Source organism: Pseudomyrmex gracilis, unplaced genomic scaffold (genome assembly GCF_002006095.1).
Source record: "Pseudomyrmex gracilis isolate BER0280 unplaced genomic scaffold, ASM200609v1 scaffold_56, whole genome shotgun sequence".
Lineage (NCBI taxonomy): Eukaryota > Metazoa > Arthropoda > Insecta > Hymenoptera > Formicidae > Pseudomyrmex > Pseudomyrmex gracilis.
The window spans coordinates 755,534-778,006 of NW_018020640.1; the positions used below are offsets into that span (position 1 = coordinate 755,534).

The 22,473-nt window shown below is 37.4% G+C and overlaps 4 protein-coding genes across 4 annotated transcripts; 1 reads left to right on the forward strand and 3 right to left on the reverse strand.

Moving 5' to 3' along the window:
- Nucleotides 1-118: 118 nt before the first annotated feature.
- LOC109853927 (germinal-center associated nuclear protein) lies at nt 119-2,309 on the reverse strand. Its single transcript, XM_020426504.1, has 8 exons — nt 2,243-2,309; nt 1,872-2,077; nt 1,469-1,660; nt 1,189-1,350; nt 862-1,116; nt 613-753; nt 307-538; nt 119-214 (listed from the first exon to the last, which is right to left on the reverse strand). Exons 2-8 carry the CDS (start codon nt 1,934-1,936, stop codon nt 128-130), a joined length of 1,134 nt encoding a protein of 377 aa, XP_020282093.1. The 5' UTR covers nt 1,937-2,077; nt 2,243-2,309; the 3' UTR covers nt 119-127.
- Nucleotides 2,310-2,545: 236 nt separating this feature from the next.
- On the forward strand, nt 2,546-8,670 carry LOC109853873 (structural maintenance of chromosomes protein 3). Its single transcript, XM_020426414.1, has 19 exons — nt 2,546-2,722; nt 3,032-3,107; nt 3,201-3,379; nt 3,471-3,629; nt 3,710-3,869; nt 3,965-4,250; nt 4,364-4,538; nt 4,616-4,729; nt 4,852-5,102; nt 5,186-5,329; nt 5,442-5,753; nt 5,876-6,187; nt 6,368-6,569; nt 6,669-6,959; nt 7,063-7,325; nt 7,430-7,595; nt 7,711-7,849; nt 7,940-8,177; nt 8,293-8,670. The coding sequence occupies exons 1-19, from the start codon at nt 2,708-2,710 to the stop codon at nt 8,417-8,419; spliced, it is 3,609 nt and encodes a 1,202-aa protein (XP_020282003.1). The 5' UTR covers nt 2,546-2,707; the 3' UTR covers nt 8,420-8,670.
- A 4-nt stretch (nt 8,671-8,674) lies between these two features.
- Nucleotides 8,675-11,841, reverse strand: LOC109853874 (stress-induced-phosphoprotein 1). Its single transcript, XM_020426415.1, has 3 exons — nt 11,686-11,841; nt 9,735-11,278; nt 8,675-9,595 (listed from the first exon to the last, which is right to left on the reverse strand). Exons 1-3 carry the CDS (start codon nt 11,695-11,697, stop codon nt 9,523-9,525), a joined length of 1,629 nt encoding a protein of 542 aa, XP_020282004.1. The 5' UTR covers nt 11,698-11,841; the 3' UTR covers nt 8,675-9,522.
- A 2,404-nt stretch (nt 11,842-14,245) lies between these two features.
- Nucleotides 14,246-20,660, reverse strand: LOC109853876 (NF-kappa-B inhibitor alpha-like). Its single transcript, XM_020426417.1, has 3 exons — nt 19,201-20,660; nt 18,750-19,105; nt 14,246-15,212 (listed from the first exon to the last, which is right to left on the reverse strand). The coding sequence occupies exons 1-3, from the start codon at nt 19,722-19,724 to the stop codon at nt 14,830-14,832; spliced, it is 1,263 nt and encodes a 420-aa protein (XP_020282006.1). The 5' UTR covers nt 19,725-20,660; the 3' UTR covers nt 14,246-14,829.
- Between the last annotated feature and the right edge of the window lie 1,813 nt (nt 20,661-22,473).

The following is a 22,473-nucleotide window of genomic DNA, read 5'->3' on the forward strand; positions in this document are numbered from 1 at the left end:
TCTTTTTACGAGTTATCATATTTACAAGTTTGTAGTCTCGCATCTCTCTAAACTTAACTTCAGTTTACTTTAATATAACAACCAGTAATATATATGTGAAAAAATATAACAGACGTTTGAGCAACGTTTATGATTGAATAGAACTACATTCTAAAAGAATTTTTGGTAAAAATCCATGTAACACGTCAGAGTTATAATACATCTCAGGATTGGCCTGTAACAAAAAAAAAAAAAAAGATGATAAAAATGAGAAAAACTTCTTGTGCATTTTAGTATTAAATATTAATTTCTAAATTTTATACCAACCACAGTTTTCTCGAATTGTAAGCTGTTAAACTGTGATTTCTGAAATAAAACATCAAAACTACTGGATGTTTCGTAAAACTGCAAACCAAATAAGATACAATCCGCCTTAATTTTTTCCTTAGCTTTGTAGAACAAAAGTTCTTGTAGTTTTGTTCCCGGGAATCTTGCTCCTACGCGTGTTGCCATTTTAGCAGGAACGTTATAAGCAGAAGTCATGATTTGCAGAACACTTCTAAAAAAGTGAAAAAAAAAAAATGTTTTGTTATGTTTTATTATGTTTTTATGATTTAAATAGATACTACATACCTTTTAAAGTTTTGTAAATTAATGAAAAATGCACAAGCCAGTATTGGAGGTAACAAGTGAACTAAATGAGAAACGCGAACATAATTTCTCAGATACCAAGCGAGAGATATTTTGGTGGCCAATCGAATTATCGGTGAATTTCTGGTCAACCACAAAACACAAGAATTATCAGACAAAATGCAACTAAATGTGAATTATATCTCATTAATATACTTTCTACAACTTTAATATATTACTATAGCGATTTACTTCAAATCTGACGGAAGTGTGAGGGTTCTTGTTAAAGTTTCTTTATCTCCGATATTAAGAAGAATATATAAAGCTTCCATCTCTGACCGATTATCGTTTAACGTCAAGCTTTCAAGAGTTTTGTGTATTTCCATGCTATCTGATGCATTCTTGTAATTTTGGTCATCATATAAAAGAAGCAACTGTGTGAGGCATTCCAGTAAATGTAGTTTGTTTATGTTTACATTGAATTCTGACTCGCTTTTTTCACACAGCCTAGAAAAAGATCTTTTGTTTTATTTTTCAAATTTTACAGACATTAAACACATGTTGTTGTTTAATCTGTACCTTTGTGCGGCATAAGTGTGAAATCGTACCATTGGTTCTAGGAGATGAATGCTAGTGACGGTATCAACTCTTTGAATCACCGCGTCTTGTCTTATTGATCTCAAACGATTAAATATAAAGTCATATATAAATGCCCAGTCTGAGTCTGTTTTTGTGGAAATGCTGGAATGTCATTGTATGCTACATATAACATATATGTTACATACAAGAGCTATTTTTGATATATAGCAAATATACAATAATAATGTTCACACTTAATGAAATAGACAAATGCAATTACTTGGTGAACAAGTATCGAGTGGTGGATAATAATACACCTGGTGGACGTAGTAAATTAGGATCCGTCATATCTCTGCCAACACTAGAACGAGTAAACTCCTTTATAAGTTTTGCAGGATCAGCCTTGGGCTTAGCTGCGTTCTTTGTTCGTTCATCGATTTCATATTTATGTAATAAACCGTGCCGTTCTCTTCTAGATGAATAAAAATGAGACATGTCTACATAAATCTGTAACTTCTTCATATTTTACAATTGCAAGTGTTCACTTTGTAATGTGTAAATACCAGTTGAATACCAAAAATTGAATATTGACAGAAAACAAAGTGTGAAAATTAGTTTACTCGTAGATATGTCAAAATGTTATACTTTCTATTTTTGTTTTTTTTTATATTGTACAAACTTACATCTTCCGTTCTTTTTCTGGACACATTAACAAACATTTTCCTGCTATCGAATTGTTGGACGTCATCGTAGCACCTTTTTTGATCACATGAACGTAAACTAAAAGCAACGTAGTTTTGTATTCGTATTACAAACAAATCCTGTACATGTGTGTTGCTAGTTTGTATAAACAAATAATTTGACGTTTTCGTCGAAGTTTGGGTCGGATCTGCAACGGTCGTATGCTGTGAGTGGTCGTGGAATTCGCAGAATTGACCAATCATATCGGTTAGTTTTTTTGTTTTTTGCGTTGAGAAGCAATTGATACTTGCATAAATTACAGGTCGGTACTATATAATTTAAAAAAAAAAAAACCATCTATGTCGAGCCTTACACACAAATTTTTAAGTTCGAAGCTGTTTTAACTCGGGATCTCTAGTTTCGCAGCCTCCGCGAAATTGGACGGGCCGGGTCACGGGCAACACTTGTGATCATAGGTTCAAATCAAACTTCGAACGACTCATGCGCGGGAAAGACTTCTAATGGCCGCGTTCGCCAGACCAATTGCTGAGTTGTCGTCTTGTCAACGCTCAACGTTGATTAGTCGGTTCTAAAAGTAGGAACCAATCAGGTTTGATTTGCCAAAAAGCAGCTTGTTCCGTTGAACGCGACCATTAGAATAATACACAGACACGGCAACATGTATCGGTGTGGTCTCTACATTGTTGCGTGTTAAATTCGGGTTGTGTCAACGAAACTGGTTGAGCGCTTTCGGAGTGTGTCCCAGACAGATAGGTTTCTGAGTTACGGTTTCGGACAACAGTAATGAGAGCACGATTATTTAACTTCCAATTTCACCATGTACATTAAACAGGTATTGCTAATGAAATAAATTCTCGTGACAAATCACGCACTTCTCGCAAACACAGTGCGCGTCGCTTCCTCGTAACGCTCGCCATTGACATTTCACACGACGTTTCGATGTTTGAATGTACACAAAAGCCGTTAAATCGTAACTTAAAATGACAAATTTTCAAAACACCGACGTCTCGGTTAAATTATTATTATTATTATTGTTATTATCAGTACCATTATCGTGACATTTATATATGATTATGATCGAGTCACAACATTGCGACATGTGTTCGCGCCATTATTTACATTACGAATTATGTCAAAACAGGTGATTATTCAAGGATTTAAATCCTATCGTGAACAGACTGTTGTTGAGCCCTTTGATCCACGACACAATGTAGTAGGTGTGTATCTGAAGATTTTGTCAAAATTTGTATAGAAAATATTTTCTAGGTTATAAGACTGTGTGTTATATTTAAATATCTTTTTTTTACAAGTTGGGAGAAACGGATCTGGAAAAAGTAACTTCTTCTATGCGATTCAATTTGTCTTGAGCGATGAATTCTCACATCTCAGACCCGAGCAGAGGCAGGCGCTTCTGCACGAGGGTACAGGTCCGCGAGTTATATCCGCTCATGTGGAGATCATATTTGATAATTCCGACGGCAGATTACCGGTAAGAATAATGCATCTTGATGCTACGAAGGACGTTATTGAAATATTTGTTGTTATATTTATTGCATGTAAACATCTTTTTGTTTTCACAGATTGATAAAGATGAAGTGTATTTGAGACGTGTTATTGGTTCCAAAAAGGATCAATACTTCCTCAACAAGAAAATAGTGACAAGGAACGATGTGATGAATTTATTGGAATCAGCTGGATTTTCTAGATCCAATCCATACTATATTGTAAAACAAGGAAAGGTTTGTGGATACACTGTATTTGTATTTATGCACAGCATACATGTATATAGTACATGTATATTTTCTCTCATTTTTTGCAGATAAATCAAATGGCAACAGCACCTGATTCACATAGATTGAAATTGTTAAGAGAAGTAGCAGGCACTAGAGTGTATGATGACAGAAGAGAAGAGTCCAAGTCCATATTGAAGGAAACAGAAGGAAAGCTAGAGAAAATCGAGGATTTCTTGCGTACAATAGGTGAGTGGAATTCGAAATAAGATGGAACATACGGAAAAGTACGAAAAAAAAAATAAATAAATAACTGCAGTGCTGTAATATTGTTATTATTGTAGAGGAGCGTTTAAAAACACTCGAGGAGGAAAAGGAAGAGCTAAAGGAATATCAACGTTGGGACAAACAGCGCCGTTGTTTAGAATATACGATTCACGAACGCGATCTCAAAGAAAACAAGAGGAAACTGGAAGAACTCGAGGCGTCCAGAGCTAACAGCGGAGCGGAACAGGCGAGACTAGGAGCGGAAGCGAAAACTGCACAGGAGATGGTACGCGCGGCAACGAAGAGATTAAAAGAAGCGAAGAAAGAAGTACAAACTGCCAAGGATGAAAGGGACACGCTCAGGTAATATTTTGCATATAAAGATTATTGTATAGTTTTTTTTAGTAAAGTAAAACTACAAAGAAAAATTTATATTGAGAAGTGTTTGTCTAAACGCGTTTGTGTTAATTCCTTAGTACGGAACAACAGCAGTTGTTAAAGGAAAAAACCAAATTGACTTTAATAATAAATGATTTGCTGGAAGAAGTGAAGGGCGACAACGATAGCAAGAAACGCGCTCAACAAGAGTTGGATAGATTGAAAACCAATATCGCTCTTAAGGATGATGAATTAAAATCTCTTAAACCAGAGGTAAAAACTAGTATTCAGTATTATAGTTGCAGACACAGTACAGATATAGTTATTGAAATAAAAACTTTGTTCTGCAGTATGAACGAATGAAACGCGTTGAGGAAGAGTGTACACGGGAATTGCAATTAAAAGAACAGAAACGTAAAGAATTGTATGCTAAACAAGGCCGTGGCAGTCAATTTACTTCCAAGGTAAAAAAAAAACGAAAAAGGAAATAAATATTATATTTTATAATTGTTCAATATATATATATAATTTGACGTTTGTTTTTTAATTTGTTCTGATATAGTAAAATTATTATTGTTTGTTACAGGATGAAAGAGACAAATGGATTCAAAACGAACTGAAACAGCTTACCAAACAGATAAAAGATAAAGAGGAGCATCAGAGAAAAATCAGTGAGGATTTAAAGCGCGATGCGGAGAAACAAGTTGCTCTGGAGAAGAAAATAGGAGAGCACACGCGTGAAATGGAACGACAACGTGCATCGATAGACGATCACAACAAACAGTATTACGAACTCACGAAAGCGAAGGATCAGTGTCAGGCAACCCGAAAAGAACAGTACGTTTAATCCATGAAATTAATATCTCGAACGCGTTACTTTGCGATAGAAAGTCACAAAAAAGAATGCAATCACATTGTAGATATCGTCAAGAGAGTGTACTACAACTAAATTTGTCTGGTTTGAAAGAGGATTTAGCGAAAGCTGATCAGAGTCTGAGGTCCATGGCCGGCAAACCTATTTTGAACGGCAGGGACAGTGTACGCAAAGTGCTAGATACTTTCCGGTAAGAGTTATTTTTTATCACATTTATTGTGCAAATCACTTTGGCAAGAAATTGTTGACACTTCATTTTTACTGAGATCTTATATATATTTCTATTTTTTTTTTTTTTTAAGTACGCGCAAAGATATGGCTCACGAAGTAGGCAGTTACTATGGGCCTGTAATCGAGAATTTCAACTGCGACAAAAGCGTTTACATGGCCGTCGAAGTCACCGCCGGGAACCGATTGTTTCACCACATCGTAGAAACCGACAAGTTTGGCACAAAAATTTTGAAAGAGATGAACAATCAACAGCTACCGGGAGAAGTGACTTTTATGCCTTTGAACAGACTTCATGTGAAGGATATCGACTACCCGCAGACCTCCGACGCTATACCCATGATATCCAAGTTGAATTACGATCCTAAATTTGACAAAGCATTAAGGTATTAAAAAAAAAAATTAAATGGAAATACGCAATCGTTATTTCTCTTTTCTATACATTTTTCTTCGAGATATACAGATATGTTGTCATTGTTAATGTTTTTATATTTTTTCATTAATGTAGATACATATTTGGCAAAACTTTAATCTGTCGAAATTTGGAGGCGGCGACAACTTTGGCGCGAGATTCCGGTTTAGATTGCGTTACTTTAGAAGGCGATCAGGTTTCATCGAAGGGCTCCTTAACTGGCGGATACTTCAATACCCTTAGATCGAGGCTTGAGATACAGAAAACAAGATCGGAATTAATGTCCCAGATTTCTACGCTCGAATCACAATTAACGACACTTAAAGAGGAAATCAGAAAAGCGGATCAGAACATCAGTTCTTACGTCAGCGAAATGCAGAGAACCGAAACGAGGAATAGCAAAGCTAAGTGAGTAATTAAAAGAGACGTTGAGTTTTTAATTTATACATTTTAAAGTTTCGATAAACGTGTGTAAATTTAAGAGGTAAAATTATTTGTTTGAAATAGTTGTGCAGAAATTGTATTAATTTCAACTATGGGAGTATGGGAAGAACTGTAATAATTAGCAATTTATTATTTACACAACAGAGATATATATGACAAAATGAAAGCGGAGATACGTATTATGAAAGAAGAGTTGAGCGCGATAGAGAGATGTCGAACACCGAAAGAGCGCAGTCTTGCGCAGTGCACATCAAGTTTAGAAGCAATGCGTGCGACTAAAGACGGCTTGGAAAGCGAACTAAATCAAGAACTCATGGCGCAATTATCCGTTGCCGATCAGCTTCAGGTGCGCGCAAAACAATTTTTAATTCAATTAGTTTTTTAAAGTCATATTTAGTTTTTTTAGATTGAGATTTAATTTACTATTATAACATCTTGTTCATAGGTTGATACCTTGAATGATGACATACGACGTCTGACAAAGGAAAACAAAGAAGCATTTGCAAGGCGAATGCAATTGGAAGCAGAAAAGAATAAGTTGGAGAATTTATTGACAAACAATTTGGTGAGAAGAAAAGACGAATTGGTCCAAGCTTTGCAAGAAATATCAGTTGAAGATCGGCAGAGACAGCTCGATTCGTCGAAAACTCAGTTGGCGGATATCGAAAAGAGATTGGTCAAGGTCAATGATGATTTCAGGTCGCAGAACGAAAAAGTGACTAACGCTATGAAGAAGGTAAGGTATCGAGTTTCAATCGAGATTGTGCACACATCAAATAAAATTTAATTTTTACTTTATATACTTTATTTATATTCTTACGTTACGTGTGCGTATTTAGCAAAAAGCAGAATCCGCTGAAGTTGAAAAATGGAAAGTGAAAGAAAAAGAAGCACAGGAGAAAATAGAGGCTGATGCAAAGGATTTGGAGAAATTAGCGAGCAAAGTGAATATTTTGCAGCAGAAAATAGTGGAATGCACGCAGAAAATCACAGAACTGGGTGCATTGCCTAGTCACGAAGTTTACGCCAAGTTCAACACAATGTCCACGAAGCAACTTTTCAAAGAAATGGAAAAAGCAAACAATCATTTGAAAAAATATAGGTACGTACGAATAAATTGACGACGAAGCGATAGTAAAAATTAATAATTACACGTTATTAGTAATCACTTGTGTTATAATGCTCTATTATCGTGTTTGCTTCTAGTCATGTAAATAAAAAAGCGTTGGATCAGTTCATGTCCTTCAGTGATCAGAAAGAAAGATTGGTGAAACGAAAAGAAGAGTTGGACCGAGGTGATGAGAAAATTAAAGAACTTATGTCAGTGCTCGAACAGCGCAAATGTGAGGCGATACAATTTACATTCAAACAGGTATGTGCAATATGTAACAAACCATATTGAATAAAAATTTTAAAACGTGATGTGGTTGGAGAACGTGTACCTGTGTGTTAATTTATCACATGTTTTGTATTTTCTTTTGTTTAAGGTAAGCAAGTATTTCAGTGAAGTTTTCAAAAAACTTGTTCCCTCGGGACATGCACAATTAGTGATGAGAACTGCACATGGCGATGAAGGAGACGACGGAACAGCAGAGCCGTCCGATTCCGATACGTTTATTGGCGTTGGTAAGAAAATACGTACTTTTCTTCATTCAAGTATTCTCTACAGTGTATTTTTTTTATATCTTAATTAATATTGCGGTTTATATAAATTAGGTATAAGAGTGTCGTTCACGGGGCACAGAGCCGAAATGCGAGAGATGAATCAATTATCTGGCGGACAAAAATCGCTCGTAGCATTGGCACTGATATTCGCGATTCAAAAGTGCGATCCCGCGCCGTTTTATCTGTTCGATGAAATTGATCAGGCATTAGATGCACAGCACAGAAAAGCGGTAGCAGATATGATCCACGAGCTTAGTTCAGATGCTCAGTTTATCACCACGACATTCAGGTAATGTAATCAAGTTAGCCTCGCAACATTAGTTTTGAAAGTTTGTTTTTGTACTGTATATTGAAAACAAATTATTTTAATGAAACAAAATAAAAAGTAAAGGTTTGCTTTACAGACCGGAATTACTTCATCACGCAAATAAATTCTACGGAGTAAAATTCAGAAACAAAGTGTCGCATGTCGAGTGTGTCACGCGAGAAGAAGCAGCAGATTTTGTCGAGGATGACACAACACATGGTTGAAACATCAAATATTTTTTATTTATCATGTACGCATCCATGGTAACAGACAGTATCTTTTTATTTTTTAAAATTTTTATGTGACAAAAAACTCATCATTGTATTGAATGTATCGTCGACGAAAAATGTCGATTTGACTTTTTTTCTTAAGTGTTGCAAAGTTAAATGATCACATTGCAAACTATCATTGGAATTAAATTGTATAAACATTGTTTTGCACTACGATCTTCATAAAAAAAAAAAAAAAAAAAAAACGAGAGTGAGAGAAGTACAAGAATACATTTGTATCTAAGAAAAAATCTCTGGAATCTTTAATTCCATTTAGAAGTAAATTTTCAAAATAAGTATAATATATACGGTGAGGTGTTAAGGACAATAAAAGTATTTTAAAGTAGGAAATTTTTATGGTTTAAAAAAAAGTTTATTTCTCGAAGTACTTCTTACATTATTTACTTGCCTTTCGTCTGACTGCATTTATTACTATTCATTATATATCTAATGCTAGTAAAACTGAACCATAAGATTAATTTAAAGAATTAAGTGTGTGCATCATATACAGAAATAATTTTATGTAGAATTCTCTCTACATTGTTTAAACAATCAAATGCTCTAATTCTCTAGATATTTCTCTTAAAACGTAAGTAACACTAATCAACTTCGAAGATCGTACAATATTCACGGCTTACCCATTGGAGTGTTTTACTTTTATGTAAATATTGTACACAAGAAAATTCACAGCTCCACAATTACACCTTTTTTTTTTTTTCACACAGAGCTTCACATATAGGTATCAGTATGATCATTGGTATCGAGTCTCGTTAATGCAAAAATGTCAATGACACTAAAGGCCACCGTATTCGCGAAAAAATACATATGTGTACAACATAAACTTCTATTTCGAATGACTTTCTGAATACAATTTTTTTCGTTTTTTTTTTATTTTTTTTTTTTTATTTAAAAAAAGCAATACGATGATAAGAGTATCCCATATGGTTATGGTATCTGCAATACACGAATGCGAATTTCCTTAACATTAAAGGAACTTGTGATACAGCAGTGTTATTTTTTTTCTTGCAATTATGTTGTACGCACTGTTCTTTATGTCTTCAATGGATAGCTATGAGACCAGATTCCAAAAGCTTTTGCAACTTTGCAGCTATATCGGGATTCTTTAAATGGCTGTAAAAAAAAAAAAGAAAGTTATTGTTATTCACGTCTGATCACGAATCAATCATTTTTGTGAAAGAAAAGTCTATATATTCTATACATATATTCAAACTTTTACATTTCTCTGAAAAATAATATTGTTTCTACTTACTCCTGTAACGCTCTCGGATCGCTTTGCATTTGTTCTAAAATCAATCTCATTGCCGGATCTCTTAATATGCTCTGGACTTCCGGATCAGCCATTGCTCTCTTCCTGACTTCCTCGGGATTAGAACTAGCAGATACAGCGCAGGATCGATAGCCCTCTAACGCTTCGCTGTTCTGTGGGTCTAATTCCACAGCTTTCTGGTATGCTGTCAAAGCTTTACCTTGTTGTTGCATGGCTTGCAGAATCTTTCCTTTCCTGATCCATCCCTTGATGAACTTCGGATCCAGCTCAACGATCTTTTCGCAATCTTTCAAACCTAAGTCGAACGCCGTTAGTTTGGTGTAACAGGCCGCTCTGTTGCTATAGTATTTTGGTTCATCCGGATTCCTAAGAATTGCTTCGGAATAGTGCTTAATGGCTCCGGGATAATCGCCGCTTTTGTATTTTTGATTTCCCAATTCCTTTTCCTCTTCCGCCTTGACAGGATCGATGTAAGCTTTTCTTTCCTGTTCCCTAATTATCTTATCTATGTCCGAGAGTAAGGTTTTAATTTCTGGTGTTCTGTGTTCCGACATGCTCTTCTCGTAATATATTTTAGCTTGTTTCCAGTTCTCCATCTTTTTATAGGCGTGACCAATTCTCGCTAATGCTTTGGCTATTAATTTGAAATCCGCTCTGTTCTCTCTGCCAACCTCGATAGCGTTCTCACATTGACTGATACATTTTTCGTACTCCTTCTGTTCGAAGTACACTGCCGCGATATTTAACAGATAAACAATTTCTGTCGAGTCCAATTCCACAGCTGTGTTGTAGTGTTTTAAAGCTTCCTCGAAATTCTTCTTTTTATAGGCATCGTTACCAAGCTTTTTCTCTTCTAAAGCTTTTCTTTTCTCTGGTGGAAGACTGTCCTCTTCTTTCTTTTCCGGTTTTGGTTCTGGCTTGGGTTTTGGTGGTTCCGGTGGATTCATTGGTTCTGTCTCCATTGGCTCTTCCATATCGGCACTCATTCCTAATAATACGCTAAGAGTAGTAAGCACCCTGGTGTCCTGTAGTCTGGTGCCCAGACTCTGAGGATTAGTGCGCAATTCTTGCAGTAATTTCAAGTAATCGGGATCAGATAAAAATTTCTGTGTTCTGGGATCATTTGCTAATTTCATAAAAATATCTGGTGAATTGAAGGGATTAGACAAGCTCGCCGTTTTTTGAGCTCTTACATCAGCCAGGCCGTTTTTGAGCTGTTCATTTTTGGGATCGTGTTGCAAACCTTTCTCATAAGCTTTGACAGATTCGTCAAATCTACCCAAGTAAGCTAGGGCGCTGCCCTTGCGCGAGTAACCTTTTCCCCAGTCAGGTTTCAAACTGACTGTCTTCTCCGCATCTTCCAATGCCTGTAGATATTTTCCAGATTTCGCATACGCTGCCGAACGATTGCTGTACAGAACATGATTACTGCTGTCTAATTCGATTGCCTGGGTGTAAAACGTGATAGCTTCGTCGAACTTGCCCTCTTGTAGAGCAACATTCCCTTTCTCTTTCAATAAAGCCACCTGCAAAGAAAAAACATATTTTGATGACCAAGCATCGATATCTCGCGGATATCATTGAAAAAAAAAAAAAAAAAACCGCCTTTAATATTCTCTGACAAAAATCCGCAAATTGAATAATAAATCAGAGGTTACTTCGCATTTTCGTCAGATCTAAAAATTATTAAATTCTCGTCTCATAAACGTACAATCGGTCTATCCGCATCGGTGAGAAAAAATTTGAATAAATCAGAATGTAACACGTTCTCTCGGACGAGAATCGGATGGGACGCGATTGCACGCGCTCGCTGAAGAGCGAGGATGTTCTAGAAAAACGCAACGTGCACGAGACCGCGTCGCCTGCGCTTCTCCGGCATCGTTGCAATCGCGCGCGCGTAAAAAAATCGCAGCTGCCGACACTGATAACTCACCTGCTCACTCATTCCGGACGTCAGAAATCTATCTCGTCAATATATATCCTCTCCTTTTGCTTTCCGCGTGTAAAAGATTACAAACGTAATGATGACTCGTACGAATTGTTCGCTCGTGATGCTCGCAATGTTCACAGAATTCTCCCGATGTGCATGCCGGCGCAGCTTCGGAAGGCTCTAGAAACGGACATGTAGCGACCCCTCGCCATTTATCGGCCAAATACTTAACAAACTATCTACGATTGGTATCCACATGTGTGTGTGACATAAGTTTACGCGCGCAGTTTTATATGCAAATTATATATAGTATGTTTTATAGGCAAATATATATATATATATGTACACAACGTTCTAGCATATTTCGAAAGTTACGTTCATCATCAGCATAAATCATCGATGAAATCTATGTGTATATTCATTTGAGTAACGCGGTCAAGTAGAAAGAAATAGAATGAAACTGGCGCCGGTGTGAATTGGTTTGTCAATATGCGCATTGGACGTAACATTTTAGACGTAAGTTGGAATGAAAGTATAAGGCAGGTATAAAAAAACGTTGTACATATAAGCTTATATGTATAAACATTATATGTGTAAGGCTTTTTAAAAAATACTATATGGAGCGAAATATTTTAATAGTTGAAAATTTCTGAATTACCAAAATATTCTTTAAAAAAATAATGTGTCCATGTGTAACAATCAAATGTATTTATATCTAAAAATGCATTAAAAAAGCTAATATAAAATATGATTAGATAAAAAATGTTATCTATATATTATATCCTTAATAGAATGAAAACCACATATCTCTCTGTAAATCCATTAAAATATATTCTTTATTTAATAAAAAAAAACATATCTTTAGCTCAGACTTATAATAACTCTGCTGATAGTGTAATAAAATTAAAAAATTATAGTTTTCCGAAATATTAATGTTATATCGCTAAAACCTTGCCGCACGGGCATGAATGAATATCTCAAATATTTTATAACGTTTTATTCCCGAATGCGCTTTAATGTCCGAGTCACAATTTCCCATGTAATCTAATACGGAGTTTTTAAGAGAGGCGAAGAATTTCGCGTCTTCCTCGAGAGAAAGATCGCGAAAATACTCGACAATTTTAAGCAGCAAATACGCAGCGAATACGCCAATCACAGATGAGCAATGTAAAGAATATCTGAAACGTTTTCTTCAAGTTTTGCCTGTGATCGGTCAATTCGCTTATTGTTTTAAAAGTCTTACTTGGGTTTTTTTTCGCGCCTTCACGGCTTGACATCGCGACTAATAAATTATTCGCGCGCTTACGTGTTGGAGAACACTTTCAGACGAAAATCGTCGCGAGCGCGAACGCACGTAGAGTTTCTGCGATATCCAAATATATCCCAAAACTCGCGCGCGGACTTTCTTCTTGTCTCTCTTCCGCCGTATCAAACTCCCTGAAAAAGGAATAAGTCCGGAGAGAGCTTCTTGGAATGCCTAGACCATTACACGAGACTCAAAATAACGACCGGCTCGGTCCTTGCTCTACATTTTTACCGTCGCCGTTTCAATTTAGCCGCGCGCCACTTCATTCGCGTCTTACGCTCTCAAAAACCCCGTTACGTCTTTCCTCGTATCTTTTCTAGGTATTAATTTTTTTCATTAACAGAGATGTACATATGTACATAAAACTTTTCAAAAGCAAAAAGAAATATATATTGATAGTTTATCAAAAATATACATGTGTTTTATAACACTTTGCGATAAGCTCGCGAACATATCAAAGACAAATACAAATTATCTCTATTACTTTTTGTATGTATTTTAATTATTTTTACGACACAGAAAAAGATTTCAAACAATACATCCCGAAAGACGTTTCTTTCCTTTAAACTTATATCTCGCGCGATTGCGAAACGCGGGAATTTCCAGATTTCCTCGTGAGAATATGTTGACCCACCTCCGAGCGCGGTATTAGCTCCGTATAGAAGTTTTTGCGTCGTAAATTTAACGTCGAAAAGGTGGATCGAGGAGGAAAACAGAAATAAAAAAACATCGCTGGGATTTTACAATATTTCGTTTTTTATTAAAAATAGTTTTTTCAACATTTACGAATGTAACAATAATATGATATCGACGTCATTGTATGTATATATATATTATGGTTGATATTAATATAATAACGATAATAATAATAATAATAATAATAATAATATAACGTATATAGAGAAAGATGATTATGTACACGAAGAGAGAGAGAGGGGTTATTGTGCGCCGAAGAGAGCACACTACTTACTTATTAAATGAACACTGATTCGATTATAATGTCCATCGACGTTTATTCATAATCGTTCTTTTGGACCTTTTTTTCTTTTACATTAAAATATATATACACATTCTATATGTCGCATGTGTATGTGTTTCTACACGTTGCTATATTATTTATCCCATTGACTTAACTTAGAACGTCATATAATGAAGTCATAAAATATACAGCAGAAAGTCGTACGTTATAAGAACGTGAGTTCAATTAACTTGTTATACGGATGTGTACGTGTGTGTATATATGTGTGTGTACGTGTATTTCCAAGTGAAATTATTGAATCCCCATCTTACGGTCTATTGATAGCAACAAAAAAAAAAAACTCTTCTTTTTATTCCTCCCGGTCGTACTTTCATCCGTCGAATGTGAATTGACCCTATTTTTTTCTCTATTTACAGCGCGATTTATCGCGATTCGACATGTGCAATTATTTTTTCATTTTCTCGTATGAGTATATTCATCACACTTCTCTTTCGGCGCCGTCGATTCAATGTCATGCAGCTATCTCGGATTATTAATTCGGATAATTCGAATTGATTGGCCTGTGTCCCATACGTGTCGTTGCTTCGTTCGTTAATCGAATGTTCGTTAATCGTGTGTCAATTCGTTTCCAGAGAGCTCCACGTACCTTTGTTGTTTGTTTATCGTTCAAACAGAAATATGTGTTAGCTCAGAACATACATCGCACAATTACTTAAAATATCGCAACGTTGCGCATAACGTGTTGTGTGTATCGAATATAAAATTTCTTTCTTTTTTTCATTGGATACAAACTTTCGGTGGATATAAAAATCTTCATTGTTATTCTTCTCGCATCTTTTGTCGCAGCGTTATAATATAGCGTTTAATCGTTATAATCGTCCTCGTCGCTGTCGTCGCTGCTGATCTCGGAACTTTCCTCAGAACCGATATCGGAATCCCAAACTGATTTTCGCGGCAGCTTCGGTTTCGCGCCCAACTGTTCCAGCTCTTTGGCCAGTTGCCACAACTTCATGGACACGGCCAGCTGATAGGCCGTGCAACCGGCGTACGTTTGTGTTTCCAAACACGGCGAGCACTCCTTCAGCAAGAAGGTGACCACCGGCCACTGTTTCTTTTCTATCGCGAGATGAAGAGCCGTTCTGCCCGCCAGATACTCGCGTTCCTCGAGATTCGCGCCGAGACGCAGCAGGTGACGCACCACGGGCACATGACCGTTCAGAGCAGCCAGGTGCAAGCAGGTCTGACCTGAAGTCAAAAAATATTGAATTATACAATGAGGATATCACAGGTACAATGATAACAACGTGTTTGTTTTCGCGATTTATCTTATCAATTTGAAATAATTGTAAAGAAAACACAGTACACGGTGAGTACGTTGCAAATTTTACTGTATATAGACGCGACTGTAAACTTCGTCGAGTGAAAATTACTCAATGAATAGATCAATCAATCTCCGCATCCATTCATTTGACAATTACATATGTTTCAAGACGTATATGACCAGGTTCGATGTCAAACGGCTGGACGATTGCCGATTTGAGTCCGATTTTTTAGATTTTCCGTCATCTCTCACGATAGAATCAAATGTGCGTACGCACATCAAAGTGACAAGACGAAGTCACATGTGTCGCGAAGTATAGATAGAACTAGGAAGACGCAGTGAATCATTGTTGGTGGAGATTTAGCTGGCGTCCCGCGGTCCAAACTAGGCCCGCGCCGATCAAAGCGCGTGCTAAAATTAACCGCGCCGTGTTACAGTCACATCGGCGGAATTTAACAACATAACGTCGTAGCCACTCAAGTACATCAATACCGATTAGATGTCACTACATCTTTTCGCTACACCGAAATATTATCTCGCTATTTGAATCAAACAAGTTGCCGCCCAAATATATCGGCAACTCGGTTGTAGTCACGCAACAATTGTCGGTTTTTTTTTTTTTTTTTTTATCGCGCTTGCTATCGATTGCGCAGTGACATTGACAGAACATACAATTCAATTATTTACCGTATTTTTTATGTGAAGTCGTCACCGTGAACAAATTGCTGACTTAGTTTAACGCTCCTTTTAAAGAGATTGCACGCCGTAACGTGCGTGACGTAAAGGACTATTCAATTCCCTCGCGTTTACGGAACATCTGATAGTGGAAACGCGCGATTATACGATCGATCACAAAGGAGGATCGATCTTATTTTTCTTTTTCTTTTTTTTTTTTTTTTTTTTTAAAGGGCAAAAGTTACGACGAAAATTATCGACGTCGACGCCGCTGTGGGGTTTCCCGACCGAGGCGAAGCGAGAATATCGAGCAGCATGCAAATAGTTCCACGGGTATTTTTAAATATCAAAGACACATCTGCTCGCGTTTTCTTCGTCGCGACGCGCCGCGTGATGTAACGCGCGTGCACGCACACACACACACACACGCCCGAATACCATCGCGTGCATGCAAAATTTGTGCCACTTATCGAAGAAAATGCTTTCGTCGAAAAAATGATTCTACACGTCATGGTTGTCGTGTCATAGATACGTTTAAATTTAAAAGGGAATTGACAAAAAAAAAAAAAACGTACACACGCGCGTTCCAGTTTAATAATTATTATTTGATTTGCAAATCGCGCGTAAGTTCATTCGACTACTCAACTTGAGATCTGAGGTTTGGAAATTGTTTTTCTTTTAGAATTCGAGCGATGTTATCTCGAGTGTGCGTTATGTGTTTACATCACTTGAACAGTGAAAAACATTCGAGAGGAAAATACTAGTGAGTCTCGGGTGCAATTACGTCGAATAAAATCCAGTAATTCTTCTCGATCGGAATTAATTATTGATGCTTGGTTGCGACGGAAATTCAGACGAAACTGTGCAAAAGCGCGAGTTAACCGAACGAAATTATCGGTCGTCGACTTTGCACGCGCGACTTTGTCTTCACAAATTCAAATTGATTCGGGTGACCTATTGTGACCGATCCGGAATAATCGGTTACGCCACATTCTGCACGTGCACGCACGCCGTTACACATTATCTTGCTAGCTTGCAATAGAATAGCGCCCTGATGACGCTATACATGGGATTTCCAAGACTTTTAGAAAAAGTTTCGCGAGAATAAATTTCTCTTCACATTCGAAACGTTTTTCCGTTGACTTTCTTTTTCCTCCCACATACGCGCGCTGTTTCCGTTGCCTTTAAAAGAAAGATGGCTATTTACATCCAACAAGGGAAAGTAGAAGTAGTCTTCGCGAACTCCACAGTTGAATGATTGTAATTGTCATAAATAATATCGCGTTTTTCGATTTATGACAATATTTTTGTTTAAAAAAGCAATACACGCGCGCAATATTATGCAATAAATTTTCAAAACGTCAAGCTTTCTGATTATATTGCGACGTTTCTTATCGCCATCTCAGAGCTTTTGTTCAATTCCGAAGTTTCTCCGCGTGAAATTTCCATGGGTTTTTTTTTTTTTTTTAACAAGGAGATTCAAGAATTGGAAATACCGCTATTTGGGAAAAACCCCTAATACGAAAATGGAAAGAGAGGGGAAGGAAGTCCAACAATGGGAAAGTCTCCTGACTAAACTAACCGCGGTCGGGCGAGAGAGTTGTATTCAGAAAGCTAAATTTCTCCGAAACGTGTTTAAAGACGCGTTTGCACCTTCGCCACTTACGGGTGTATACAGTTTCTCAGAAGAAAACGGAATAGAAATATTACGGTCTACGAAGAGAGAGAGCTGACATTATTTATCGAGGGATCAATTAAGTCGGAAACAATTTATTGTACAGAAAAAATTAATTAGAAACACTAATCACACAAAAACGAGACATACAGATAATGAAGTCTTGCGCAGCCGATATGTAATTAATTTGTTTCCATATGTAATGCTTTTGTATAAATGTTGATTACGAAAATGATTCAATTTACATGATAATACCGCGATAAAAAGCGGTGATTAAGCCAAATATCGAGGATGGACAACTATTTTCTTGAATTCGTTCTCGTTCCGAGACTTTTTGTTCACGTCGATAATAATGCAAATCATTCACGATAACGAATACAAGAGGTGCGCAAGCACTCGCTGGAAAATCCCTGCGTTACGACGAAAATTCACAGATAAAGCTGAGGTCTCGGTGCTTTCACGAATATAAGTACATATTTCCGCGGTTTCAAGAGGATTTACCAAAATACGCTACGTCATTAATTTCGTCTGCACCGAGTATACAATAGCTATTGCGGTTTTTTAAAAAAACGGCACGTCGATCATTGAGTATAAAATCGCATGTGTGGATTTTTGTTTTTTTTTTTATAAAAAAATATATTCTCACGCGTCTGAGACAAGCGAAATTCTCTCGAACGTAAAACAATGTGATCGTCTTGATAAAATTATGAAAAATCCGCATATTTTCACGCGCTCGGTCTCGCGGTAAAAGCATTTAGGATTTTCCACACACACGTCTTTTGCGTTTCTTCGTCACGCGGACGCGGATCGTCTTTTCTCGCATTAAATGTTACGCCCAATTAACCACCATTACATGCAGCTTCTTAATAACGTATCAATGTGAATTTGTCTCTACAAATAAATCATTAAATTTTTAATTGTTCGCGCGAACATCCGCGTCTTGCCCGTGCGAAAATTTAATAAACTCTTCAACTCCGCTACCGTTCTCTCCGTCTTCGTAATTCCTATCAAATGTTTCTTCAGTTTGTGCGCTTGTCTTTCTTTTCTCACTTCTTTATTTTCTTCGAAAAACAAAAAAAATTGTGCCAATGTCTGTCGTGAGTACACTTACCAACATAGTTAATTTGCTCCAAATTCTGAGGTAAGGCGGGCACTCTCTTTTCATGTTTGCTGAGAGCGTCTCTCCTTTCTCTCGGAGTCAATGATTCCGTGAGAGCTGTGGTGCACAAGAGATCCCCTCTCATGCAGGCCAGGTGAAGAGCTGTGTTTCCGCTGTAATTTCTCACGGTCGGATCTGCGCCGGCCACTATCAGATTTCTGACTATCACCGGCTGTTCCGTCAGCACCGCCAGATGCAACGGTGTTTGCCAGTAATCGTTCTGGATGTTCAAGAAGTACGGGTCGGGTGCCAGCTTTATCAAAGCACACGCGCCTTCCGGATCGTGTATTATCGTGATGTGTAATTCCCTGCATAAATAAAAATCGGTATTACTATTGAAATATATATATAAAAAAAAAAGTTGGTACTCTATCCAAAACGCAAAAGAAAAAAATTCACTAACGTGTTACCATCCTCGTCCTGCATGCCATAAAGTCGCGTTAGCTCCTGTTTAAGCGTCGCGCATTTTTTGTCGAAATCCTGTTGCTGTTGTTTGACATCGTGGAGGAGCAATTTCACGTAATCCAGTACTTCGTGGGTGGCGGCGTTCGGCGAGCACTCGGAGGAGCGCACCGTCGGCTCGTTGTGAATCTGATTGTCAGAATTGAGCGAGTTCAGAGTGATCTGCTCCAGTTTCAGGTGACTCAGACTCTCGCTGACATCAACGTCCACAATCCCGCTGTCAGTAGTCTTCATCAGATCGTCCGCGATCGCCGCCGACGACGAGGACGTCCCGTCCGGCGGGATCGGCGCGCTTCCCGACTCCTCCTTATCCCGCAGTAAATCCGAATCGCAGATCTCACCGCTGTACTGTATGTTGCCGGCCGACAGAAATCCAGAGTCGACGTTACCCGCGGCGTCGTCCTCATCCAGTAGCTTCTTTTCGTCCTTCACCTCGTAGGTGGTTTTGCTCGAAGGATGCCACATTTTCGAAGATCAGAGAAGTTCTTCTCGGTTCTTCTCTTTCGGATTACTCCGATTATTTGAAACAGAAAACTACTTCTCACCGAGCAAACGTAACGGTAATCGAGTAACACCGCACCAGATGCAAAGTAAGCAACAACGAGCTTTCCTTCAAGCCTCTGCCCGTCTGTTGTCACGATTCGCGAAACACACACACACACACACACTCTCGAACGGATTAATCTTCGTTTCTCCAGCCCCTCGTTTCTTGCAACAATTGCCGTTTCACTTGTTGTCGAGCGTCACACGTTCGGTCGAGTCGGTCGCAAGTCGAATCTCTTCCCGACGTTCTTCTCCGTTTCGTTCCCGTCGACGCATATATCCGCCACCGTTTCCTTTTTCTTCCTGTCCGATGTTTTAGGTTAGGGTTAGGTTAGGGGTCAAACTGGGTTCGGCTAGGTTCGGCGTTATGATATCGGCCGTGTTTACACAAATGTTAACGAACCTCATCGTCTCGAGTCTCGTAACAAACTGAAGTGTGTAAACCGACTGATTAAAGGCATTGCGAAACGGTGGGAACGCACTTGCACACCTCGGGATGGGACTTTTACGTGCTGACGTGTGCGCGTTGTCGACCACGTGATTGCTCGACGACACCCTCGTACACGGAAAGCGTTCCTTCTAGGTTCCGTGAAAACTTTCCCGGAGTTGTTTGTTTTTGGATATTTAATGCACACACATGTTTTACTGGTCACACAAAAAATAATTGACATTTCTCGCGCTTGAGTGTGCGCTTAGCAAAAATTTCAGTGTTAAAAATAACCAACATTTTATATTTTTGTTTTTTTTTTTTTTATGAGAAGTCTCTCTATCTAACAATACCTATTTATTGCGGAAAAACCAAGTATAAAAGCACATGACTATATAATTGTACGCGCATATACATACATAATACTCTGCGCGACTCTATCTCCAGCGATCCAGAGCCGAGCAGTGGAGCCCTCTCGCGGTGATTTATTGCTACATCCAAACAAAAAGTGGAGGAATGGGAAAAACCCATTGACCTCAAACGAGTTCCGATATCTTTCACTTCTTCTTAAAGTTCTAATTTCAAAATGTACCGCTGCAATCTCTCGCGTGTTTATTTTATTACACACAAGAAGCAAATATTAACTATGATTATTTCACCGTCTCTCCTTAACTCGGAGAGAAATTCATTCTGTTTGTTTTTGTACATGACGAAACAATAAAGATATATCTACTTGCGAAAAAAGGAGAAAAGAAAATAAAGAATATTGGAGACAAGTTTGTTTAACATGTTTCTTATTAAAAATAATTAGCTTTATATACACACAAAGTATGTAACAATAATGATATTATTATATTAACGTATAACGTGTTTCACTGATATTTGTATTTATTAGTCAAAATGTAAAGTAAGTACTTCCACTACTTAATGCGTAGTGTCTATGCGCACGAAAGGGATAATTGAGTGTCGCTGCAATTACTATATGTACATTGAACACTGATCTTCTAATATATGAACATCATAATTGGTGTGAATCTTCGCTTAGGATATAAATACACGTAAACGATTTGCGGTTATGAGTCGTACGCGCGTAAGAATGTGTCAAATTTGATTATTTCTTCACAACTAAATAATTTCTCTAAAATGCATGTCTCCGCTAACTAATCTTACGAACTATAGATAACAAAAAAAAAAAAAAAAAATTCTTTACGAGCATTCCGTGTTCGAACACAGATCTTCTATTCACTCTAGATAATGAGGTACGTCGTGTGTAATAGTCTATAAAGTACCGCATTAGTAAAAAGTAGTTCTAGTGTCGTGTCATTCTTCAGCGACGAATAAGTGAAGGAAAACTGAACGGCTATTAAGACAATTCGTGTCTTCGTTCGTTAATTGAATACTGAGATCGTCGATTTTCTTTCACACGCGACTCCGTTATTCATTCGTCATTCTTCAATTTTCTCTCACACACACACACACATACATATACATACACTGCTGCCAATAACGATTTGAAGATCCGATTTCGAAAAACCATACAGTCTTTAACTTAATTTTGCAGCGATAAATACTTGTCGACTTAAAATACATCGTTAAGATCGTATGTAACGCGTGTTTCAACTAATCTCGCGAAGAATTTTATTTCTTATCTAGTAAACTTTACACTCTAGTTGTAGATCTTAATCCGTCCAGCAGATTAGAATAACGTTACCAGTCATAACACAGCGCGCGCTATAAAGTTGCAACATTATCTTCAAACTTAATTAATCTACAACTTCTGTCGTGCAATACATCAAAGACACATTATCGCCAAATGCATTTTTGTTCTATTATTATTGGAACATTCAAGGCACACGCGCGCCATTTATCTATATATGGCATTGCATAGTAACCTTTTCACTGAGGCACTGCTTCAGTTTACAAAAAAATATGAATTTACATACGCATATTGTCCTTCATTTCTTCTACGTTTTGCCATATTGATTTGTTAACATTGAATCTAAAGAATCTAGTTTTTTCTGCCAATGTCTAGCTCCGTCATATAAAGATGATTCATGAACTCGAGATACATAGGTTTTTTTATGTTAATGTGGAAGATATGATAAAATCATTTTGATTNTTTGCTTTTTTTTTTTTTTTTTTTGCTCTCACTCGTCGGGATAAAATAAATTCGCATTGACGTAGACGCGGAAATACTTTCTGTTCAAGTTATGAAATGGGACTATTTTGTTAATTACTTTTATC

Coding starts and splice junctions, on each gene's coding strand:
- LOC109853874 (XM_020426415.1), bottom strand. Junction 9,596..9,734: donor GATCCGAGAGCGTTACAGGA/GTAAGTAGAAAC, acceptor TTTTTTTTACAG/CCATTTAAAGAATCCCGATA.
- LOC109853873 (XM_020426414.1), top strand. Junction 4,539..4,615: donor TAAAATCTCTTAAACCAGAG/GTAAAAACTAGT, acceptor TTTGTTCTGCAG/TATGAACGAATGAAACGCGT. Junction 7,326..7,429: donor AATCATTTGAAAAAATATAG/GTACGTACGAAT, acceptor GTTTGCTTCTAG/TCATGTAAATAAAAAAGCGT.
- LOC109853876 (XM_020426417.1), bottom strand. CDS start 19,724: ATGTGGCATCCTTCGAGCAAAACCACCTACGAGGTGAAGGACGAAAAG. Junction 19,106..19,200: donor CAGGACGAGGATGGTAACAC/GTTAGTGAATTT, acceptor TTATTTATGCAG/GGAATTACACATCACGATAA. Junction 15,213..18,749: donor GGAGCAAATTAACTATGTTG/GTAAGTGTACTC, acceptor TTTTGACTTCAG/GTCAGACCTGCTTGCACCTG.
- LOC109853927 (XM_020426504.1), bottom strand. CDS start 1,936: ATGACGTCCAACAATTCGATAGCAGGAAAATGTTTGTTAATGTGTCCA. Junction 1,351..1,468: donor ACTCGATACTTGTTCACCAA/GTAATTGCATTT, acceptor ATGACATTCCAG/CATTTCCACAAAAACAGACT. Junction 1,117..1,188: donor CACACTTATGCCGCACAAAG/GTACAGATTAAA, acceptor ATCTTTTTCTAG/GCTGTGTGAAAAAAGCGAGT.